Genomic DNA, 10,198 nt, shown 5'->3' on the forward strand with positions numbered 1-10,198 from the left:
GGGCTACAGGTGCTGCATTCCCCAGGTCAAGCCAATTTTGGGCTACAGAAGCAGCACTGGACTGTTGCTCAGTGGTCCAAAGTACTTTTTTTTCGGATGAAAGCAAATTTTGCATGTCATTCGGAAATCAAGTTGCCAGGGTCTGGAGGAAGACTGGGGAGAAGGAAATGCCAAAATGCCTGAAGTCCGGTGTCATGTAGTCAGTGAAGGTCTGGGGTGCCATGTCAGCTGCTGGTGTTGGTCCACTGTGTTTTAACAAGGGCAGGGTCAATGCAGCTAGCTATCAGGAGATTTTGGAGCACTTCATGCTTCCATCTGCTGAAAATCTTTATGGAGATGATTTCGTTTTTCAGCACGACCTGGCACCTGCTCACAGTGCCAAAACCACTGGTAAATGGTTTACTGACCATGGTATTACTGTGCTCTATTGGCCTGCCAACTCTCCTGACCTGAACCCCATAGAGAATCTATGGGATATTGTGAAGAGAAAGTTGAGAGACGCAAGACCCAACACTCTGGATGAGCTTAAGGCCGCTATCGAAGCATCCTGGGCCTCCATAACACCTCAGCAGTGCCACAGGCTGATGGCCTCCATGCCACGCCGCATTGAAGCAGTCATTTCTGCAAAAGGATTCCCGACCAAGTATTGAGTGCATAACTGAACATAATTATTTGAAGGTTGACTTTTTTCGTATTAAAAACACTTTTCTTTTATTGGTCGGATGAAATATGCTAATTTTTTGAGATAGGAATTTTGGGTTTTCATGAGCTGTATGCCAAAATCATCAGTATTAAAACAATAAAAGACCTGAAATATTTCAGTTGGTGTGAAATGAATCTGAAATATATGAAAGTTTAAATTTTATCATTACATTATGGAAAATAATGAACTTTTATCACCTTTTTATCATCTCTATGCTAATTTTTTGAGAAGGACCTGATTGAAAATGCACAACTCTAGAATGTATGATACATTAGGATTAACAAAAGATTATAAAGGTTATATTTGTTAATTATCATGGTTGAATGGTGGTAATACCAGGGGGTATTCCAGAAAGCAGGTTATCTGACATACTTGGGTATGTTTAAGAGTAAGCGGATAACCTCAACTTTCGGTTCCAAAAACTGAGGTAACTTTCAGGGTATGCAAGTAGCCAAGGCAACTCACTTTCTGTCACTCCAGAGCTGGTTATGTCCCAGGCAGGGTTAGTTTGCTTAAAAGGAATTCAGATGTGTCATATAATCAATATAGTTAATAACCTATAGTTTTAATATAACCAAATTTGTTATATAGTTACAGATATATAATATTCAATTGTATATATTAAAGGTGCCCTAGAATGAGTTGAAACAATATGTTAAAGCTACACGGTGTAACTTTTTTAATTTATTCTTAGCTAAAAACACTTAGTTCTTTTAAAAAATATATGTGCTCATTTATGTATATTTACTTCTTTCAAGTTATAAAGTATTCTCATAAGTTTATAATATGCCATTGAAAAAACATTCGGGTGAGGGGTTCGAATGCTGGTCGCCATGTTGTCCCTCCATCTTGAAAGTACATTAGCCAAAGAGGGACATACCGGTAAATTCAAGCTTCGCCTTTCGCGTATTAACACTTGATGGCGCCGTGTTGAATGTGAAGAGGGGATTGCCATGTTAATCTTGGACTAAATCAGCCACTGTAGATGTTAAAACGAAATCGGAATTGAAAGGAACAAAAACTATTATTCACTGAATGGTCATATATTTCACCGCTAGATTGGGGAAAATATCACACAGTGTAGCTTTAAATTGTTCTCTAATATCTACATAGAGGGTATGTGGCTTAGTTAAGGGCACAAATTGTCCAGATACAGTTTTACAGGTCCATTTACAACCCTATAAATTGTCCCTAGGATGTAATGCTCTGTTTTTGCCTTATTTGGAAGAGTCATGAATATTAATGTTGAGCTCTGCTCTGATTGGCTTATTTCAGCAGCTCACAGCAGTTCAGCTGTTCAGCGAAGCGGCTCGTGAGTCCTGACCATCCTGACAGAACACAGACCGAATGAATGACACTTTAAGCAGAACATTTCAAATGGAGATTGCTGAAATGCAGCCTACTTGTTTATTGGTGTTTTCAGATCATCCGTGCGTGAGAGAGAGCTTGCGTGCATATGGTTGCCAGGTTGCACATGTTTAGGTAAAACACTGGCTAGTATACGTGTTCTTTTACACAGAAAAGCTCTGATTGGAGGATTTAGATTACTGAAATCTGCCAACCGCAAGCACGAACGCTCTTCTTTCCCCCGACAAAACCAAAACCAGTATAGGCTACTATCCGGTGTTTTGGTTTTACATGGTACTTGGAGTTTCCTGCACAGCCTGGAACTTGATATTCATGTCCATGAGAGCTGCCGTTTTCACTATCCTCGCGTGATGCTTGTTTACCAACAGTCCCGATGATTCGGCTCTGTCAGTTCCGCCTGACAATGAACATGTTCGGACGTATGCAAATGTTTGTGGCGTACATATTAATGGTCCCCAGAGATTGCGTCACATGTGGCGTTATGTTTAGAATCACGTATTTTTCCGTGGTGTTTTTCATGCATGAGATTTACATAAGTAGGAGGAGGCAATGGTGTTTGAGACTCACTGTATGTGATGTCCATGTATGTGAACTCTTATTATTTCACTATGGCAAGGTTAATTCAATTTTTCATTCTAGGGCACCTTTAATACTATTACAAAAGCACTATTATAACATAAAAATAATTCAATTCAAATATATTTTTTATTTATTTTATAGTCATCTCACACATGGATCGGCATTCAATTAATTAGCATCAAATAAACAATATAATCATTATTCTCAGTAAATAAAGATGACTTATTAAATGAAGAGATTACAAAAATTATTGCACAACCACCAAGGTGGTGCTGTGCTCTAAGTAGGTTATGTAAATATCCATTAAACAAAAGAAGAAGGAGAAAGTAGAATGGCGCGCTCTAGCATCTGTTTCCATAGTAAATCATCGAGTCGTCGCTTTGTTGAGAATGTCTTGTGTTAACAGGAAACACTCTGAGTTGTCTGGACTTACTCACTGATGCTTTTTTGGAACAAGCATACCTCGAGTAAGCAAGGTTTGGGTTAATCAAACGAGAGTTCAGGGTATATGTGACAGTAACGCCCGTTTCACACATACTCCGTCTGCAGTAGGTATGCGGTCCGTATTTTTTTCCGTACCCATGTTAACGGATTACAGCTTTCACACTGCACACGGATGCTGTCCGTTAGTCCGTTCCAGGAGCGGTGCATATACAGCAGTGTGGCGATCGTTTCCGCACCGAGTCTATTTTTTGCTGTGCTTGATTTCAGAATTAAAGTGACAGCGCATTGTTCGCATTAAAACAAACATGTATTAACGCAAAAATCTAGTAATTTCACCACAGATGCATATCATTTGAATATAATTTACAATTCTACTCTGTTTCAAAGTCATCACATGGCTTTTTGCCTTGGGTAAAGCAAGGAAAACAACACCATAGCTGGCATTTCTAAATAAGAAGACATAATGATAGCACCTGACCTTCCTCCTTTTTTGGAGGTGGAAAAACAAAGTTCTTTATGACCTGCAGGATTTCTTGTAAAAATAAATAAATTAATGAATGAAAAAAAAAAAATGAAATAAAAGGCAAGATTTTTTTGTCTATTTTAATGTTTGTGATCTTAACATTGACTATAACATGTATATAATAACTAAATAATAATATAATATAATATAAATCTAAAGGTTATATAAATATAAAGGAATTGGAATAAAGTAATTGAATAAAACATTGTTTATATTAATGCTTTTAAATGTGTCATCTATGAATGAGTGTATAGGCAAGTGCACTGCAAAGATGACAAGCCATTTTCAGTAGCCTAACAACTTTTACATTTGAAATAAAAATAATTAACAAATGCTGTGTTTGTGGTATACAGCTGCGGACCAGTAACGGACTGCAAACCCGGCATACGTGAAAGCACAACAGTGAGTGCGGCTCCTGAATCGCATACGGACTGCAACAAACACTGCATACGCACGGAGTATGTGTGAAACGGGTGTAAGTTCTGGAATACCCCCAGACATCCAGGTAGAAAAGTGGAGATAGAAAACACAAATGTAATTGAAACAATTTAGACCTACATACATTGAAGAAAAAATATATATAATATAATAAAATATATTCATAATTATGTTAAATGAGCAGGAAGGCAGGGTTAATGCAAACCTATTATTCAACATTAAATAATTCAAAATAAAAAGCATCAATCCTAAAAAATAAAGCTGTAAAGAAATGCTGCAGCCAAATCCTCAAAATAAAGTCAGAAAACAGTACCTGAAGAGAACTCTCACCCCTCCCTGAGAGCAAACAGTAAAGGACAAAATGCAAAGAAATAAATCGTAAAGCCATCTTTAAATCTTATTAAGAAGAGTCCACCCCAGGCCGACTCAAAGGAGAAACAAAGGCAAACAAAGACTCTGCAACTCAAGCAGCTCAAAACTGCTTACATCATCTTTTTCTACCTCTTCACATTAGTCAAGCCAAGATACAAGACACACAAAATCTTGTCTGTGATGATGAATGAACGCGTAGCTGAGCTTGGGGGCGGGGGGGAAATTCACCTCTACTCACTCTCCAATATTCCTCCCTCGCTTGTAGAGGGCAGCGCAAACCTTAACAGATATATGAAGGCTTAAAGACAGAGAGTCAAAATAATGCCCTTCTCAGCACCCGCAGAGCAGCGGGGCAGGCAACAGAGGGAGAAAAAGACAGAAGAGGACGAGAAAATATGAGGAAATGAGTTTAAAAATGCAGGAGGGGGAAGCGGAAAGTTGCTGCTTCACCAGTTTGCCTGGTTTGTGCCCAATATGATCATTTACCCGCTGCAGGTGAGAGGAAAAGGTCAAATACACATCATATTTTCCCAAGAGACAAATCTAGATACGGTCTAGACTGTCCAGCAGTTCACCTCACATTCCGAAACACTGCTTTCTTTAAATGGCAATTCAAAACTTTATCATATGGTGAAAAAAGTAGTGTTTTTTGTATGTTTGTTTGTTTGTTTGTTTATCCATCCGTTTTAATTTAAATTATTATTAACCTCCATGATTCCATGATGTTTTTGAGATGTTCAATGAACCCACATTCTTTAACAATTAATATTAAACAAATAGATCAAATATGAATATTAATAGAGCCATGCTACCAAATAGGTTACCAGTTAATTAATTGGTAACACTTTATAATAAGGTTCCGTTAACAAAAATCGAGAATGAACAATAATTCCAAAACATAAAAACTGGCTGTATTTTTAACTAACATTAACAAAGATTAATAAATACTGTATAATGTTGTTAATGCATTAACTAATGAAACCTTACTGTAAAGTGTTACTAATTCATGTAATAAAAAAATGAATGTTATAATATAACTTGAGTGCTAATTCAGATTGTTATGTTTACAATTGTTTTGGATAATCGACACAACTGAATTGGAATATTAGAGGAGACATTTGATTTCTATTACATTTATGTGTCAATCATTATAAGTGTTTGACACATGTTAACGTTTATTATTCATCATTATAAGGACGCGTACAGCGTCACGCGGACACGCGCACTCGGCTACGTTCAGTCACAATGGAAGGGACACCCGTGAGGATAAACACAAGAGGCGTTTCTGCTAGAACAGCCATGCAAAAAAAAAAAAAAAACATATTTTAATATTAGAGCAGCGTTCTGTTCTTCCCTTGATATAGCCGTCTCTAGGCTATGTCTTCACTTTATATATCAACATAACGTATCTGTGCCGACCGCCAGGTATAGGCTATAATATTATAGATGTTAGAGTTGGACACGGACACTGTGACTTTGCCAGAAATCAACATCACTGGTGCTGTGAAAGGTGGATTCGTGAATGCATCAGTACCTCTTTTTTCTTCTGACCTCCACCGGACTGAAGACATAGCAGCAGAATCAACAATATGGATGCAAACGACAGGTTGAATGGGAATCCCTTGAATACCACCGCCATGATGGAAGATGCTCTTATCGCATCAGTTCTGCGGAGCGCTTTGATTGGCTACAATCGCCTCCAACCAGAGGCCAGGCGATTGCTTTGTGGGACTTGTAGTTTTTTGTTACCTGGATTTTAAATGCATGAAGTAACCGTGGGGGAACCATGTCAAATCCTCACAAATGCTCCAGGAGAACTTTCTTCATTATTCAGAATGTTTTTTATTTATTTATTAATTTTTATTTTATAAATATGCTGTAGAAGATAGGCCTATATTGTTGTTTTGACACAGTCTCTTAGCGCTCACGGAGGAAGATGCACACATCTATAGCCTTGCTGTATCTCCAGTTCCTGCCAATGGGGGGCAAACCCAAAAAGTATTTTCTAATATGGAATGATATTGAATATGTAGAATGCATGACATGGCAAAAACAATAAATCATACAGATAGCATTTGAAATGTTTATAATGTTCTAAATGGTTTAATAAAGTTATTACACTGCATAAATGAAATAACATAAATAATAAGACAATGTTATTATGCTTTAATAATAATAATAATAATAATAATAATAATAATAATAATAATAATAATAATAATAATAATAATAATTATTATTATTATTATTATTTAAATTAAATCAAAATATGTATTCACTCAGTATTAACATTTGTCCCCATTAAATCCTATTGATTGACTGACTGACTGATTGATTGATTGGTTGGTTGATTGATTGATTGATTGATTGATTGATTGATTGATTGATTGATCGATTAATTGATTGATTGCTTAATTGATTGATTGATTGATTGGTTGATTGATTGATTGATTGATTGATTGATTGATTGATTGATTGATTGATTGATTGATTGATTGATTGATTGATTGATTGATTGATTGATTGATTGATTGATTTTTGTGTCTTTAGGCCATACTACAAGATAAAATGTTAAAATAAATGTCTCCTGAATTCATTGTGAAGAACATGCAAATACATTATAGATGTTGCAGTAACCTAATGTCTTCAGTGTGCTGTTTTATTTATCATATGTTGTGTTTCTTGTTTCTTTGCCATAATACATATTTAAGTTGTTTTACTAAGCTGAGAGGGCACTAGTGTCAGAAAACATTAAAAAGAAGAGCACAGCTATTTATAGCTTTTCACATTTGATTGTTAGAGAAAATAATGTAATTGTAACACAAATTGCCCAAAGGTTAAAAGCTATCACTAATATAAAGTATGCTTGCATGATCTGATGCTTGCATTTATGTAAGATTGTGAACAAAAGATGCAATATATATACTCACCTAAAGGATTATTAGGAACACCCGTTCAATTTCTAATTAATGCAATTATCTAATCAATTAATCACATGGCAGTGTGGTTCTGGTCCTGGTCAGGACAATCTCCTGAACTCCAAACTGAATGTCAGAATGGGAAAGAAGGTGATTTAAGAAATTTTGAGAATGACATGGTTGTTGGTACCAGACAGGCCGGTCTTAGTATTTCACAATCTTCTCGGATTTTCACGCACAAACATTTCTAGGGTTTACAAAAAAAATTGTGAAAAGGGAAAAACATCCATTATGCTGGCAGTCCTGTGGGTGAAAATGCCTTTTTGATGGTAGAGGTCAGAGGAGAATGGGCTGGCTGATTCAAGCTGATAGAAGAGCAACTTTGACTGAAATAACCACTCGTTACAACCGAGGTATGCAGCAAAACATTTGTGAAACAACGACACGCACAACCACTCATCTCCACTACAAATATAAAAAAGAGGCTACAATTTGTGCAAGCTCACCTTAATTGGACAGTTGAAGACTGGAAAAATGTTGCCTGGTCTGATGAGTCTCGATTTCTGTTGCGACTTTCAGGTGGTAGAATCAGAATTTGGCGTAAACAGAATGAGAACATGAATCCATCATGCCTTGTTACCACTGTGCAGGCTGGTGGTGGTGGTGGTGTAATGGTGTGGGGGATGTTTTCTTGGCACACTTTAGGCCCCTTAGTGCCAATTGGTCATCGTTTAAGTGCCACGGCCTACCTGAGCATTGTTTCTGACCATGTCCATTCCTTTATGACCACCATGTACCCATCCTCTGATGTCTACTTCCAGCAGGATAATGCACCATGTCACAAAGCTCGAGTCATTTAAAATTGGTTTCTTGAACATGACAATGAGTTCAATGTACTAAAATGGCCCCCACAGTCACCAGATCTAAACCCAATAGAGCATCTTTGGGATATAATGGAATCGGAGCTTCGTGCCCTGGATGTGCTTCCTACAAATCTCCATCAACTGCAAGATGGTATCAATATGGGCCAACATTTCTAAAGAATGCTTCCAGCACCTTGTTGAATTAATGCCACATAGAATTAAGGCAATCCTGAGGGTGAAGGGGGTCTGTATGGTGTTTAACAATCCTTGGTACACTGTAAAGAAAATTATATATATATTAAAAAATAAGTTACCAGGTTGCTTTAAAATTTTGAGTTCGTTGAAATAGTTAATACAATGAACATTTTTGAGAATTGACAACCTTTATTCAAATATTATTAACAAATTTTGGAAGCATATTGGGTAATTATGGTTTTTTGTTTGTTTTGTTTTTTGCTTTTTTTGTGTTGATGCAGTGAAACATGCCAAATTGTGCTATTTTCATCTTTTATATAAAAAAAAATGTATGTGGTTCACATACAATAATATTTTAAGTTTCTTTTTATTAAACCAATTTTTTTTTTCACTGTATCAACTCAATTTTTTTTATTTCAATAAACTAAAAATGTTAGAGCAACCAGGTTACTTACATTTTAAGTTGACCAACAGAAAAATGTACAGTGTATAATAACCCACATTCATCATTTTTATTAGCTCACGTACAAGCTAAGTGCAAGGTTTGTCCGTTCCATTTCCCTTTAAGAATCTGACTCACTCATACCTCTGTAGAAAATGATGTCTTTCATTTGGCCAGCATGCATCTCAATGCAGACTTGAATATAAGGTCAGACAGGGTAAACAGCGATGTCATTCACCATGATGCATGTTACAAATGTCAGACTAAGTCACTTCATTGCTTATTTTATTTTGAAATCAAATGTTTGAGATTCTCTTTAAGCCCTCAAGTGGTTTTGTTTTGAGAAAGATGACCCGTCCGAGTCACATTTAACAGGCTGTATGTTATATAAATACTGCAGGTGTTTATAAAAGATTTGGTATGAATATCTTTACCTTAATAATCTCTCACACCCAGACACGCAGACGTGTGAGAGAGACAGCCACAGCTGAACGAGACGTATTTAGTTGAACCTCATCCAGGAATAACAGGCCGAAATTTGCAAGACAGAGGATGATGTATGATTTCCATTTATCTAGGACACAGTATTTAAACCTACATATTCTCTTTGTGTGTCTCTTTCAGCCTTCCTAGACTGCATGTGAATATCTCCCTCACACAGACACGCACGGATGCTCGAACACACACGATTGCTGTTGAGCTGTTCCACTTGAAATCTGTCTCACTGTCGCTTCAGCTCACTTTACGATGGGCTGTTAATTTGGGTCCTAGACTGGGAGTTGACGTCACCGGAGCTGGGGCTGGCACAATATACCCAGCTGAGGTCAGGTGCGCATGTAAAATCCATGCCAGGAAATGATTAATTGCGGAATGGCACAATGAAAAAAAGATCCCCAATGCAAGCCCTGCATTTGGAACAATGATTTCAGCTGTAATACTGCTGTGTAGGTTATTTTTAAAGCATTTTTTAAATTCATTTTCTCATTTTATACTACACACCATATGGGGATTAACTGTGCATGTGCAGTTTATCAAATGTACAATAAAAATGGCAATTTAAACTGGACAAGCCTATCATTAAATAAGATACACCAACCTGGTACTTGATCCATTAAAATGTGTTACTGAAAATCACAACAACAACAACAACAACAACAACAACAAAACACAACATAGGCTACACAATGTTTCCAAAAAAGTACCTTCAACATCCATTGAATCTTTAGGCACAAAAGGTAAGGCACTTTATATTATTCAAATCTTCTTCACACTAATGAAAAAAAAAAAAAGAAAGAAAAAAGATTTAAGTGCAGTGTGTGAATTTTAGCAGCATCTAGTGGTGAGGTTGTGAAT

At 36.6% G+C, this 10,198-nt stretch overlaps 1 protein-coding gene across 1 annotated transcript in view; it reads right to left on the reverse strand.

The window, feature by feature from the left end:
* The window catches only part of tusc3 (tumor suppressor candidate 3), a 133,498-nt gene extending 127,381 nt beyond the window's left edge, over positions 1–6,117 (reverse strand). The window contains exon 1 of the mRNA XM_067441926.1: positions 5,962–6,117. Within this exon, the coding sequence (XP_067298027.1) occupies positions 5,962–6,066 (105 nt within the window). The 5' untranslated portion in view covers positions 6,067–6,117. The remainder of the gene's footprint in view (positions 1–5,961) is intronic.
* Between the last annotated feature and the right edge of the window lie 4,081 nt (positions 6,118–10,198).

This window comes from Pseudorasbora parva, chromosome 4, assembly GCF_024679245.1.
Source record: "Pseudorasbora parva isolate DD20220531a chromosome 4, ASM2467924v1, whole genome shotgun sequence".
Lineage (NCBI taxonomy): Eukaryota > Metazoa > Chordata > Actinopteri > Cypriniformes > Gobionidae > Pseudorasbora > Pseudorasbora parva.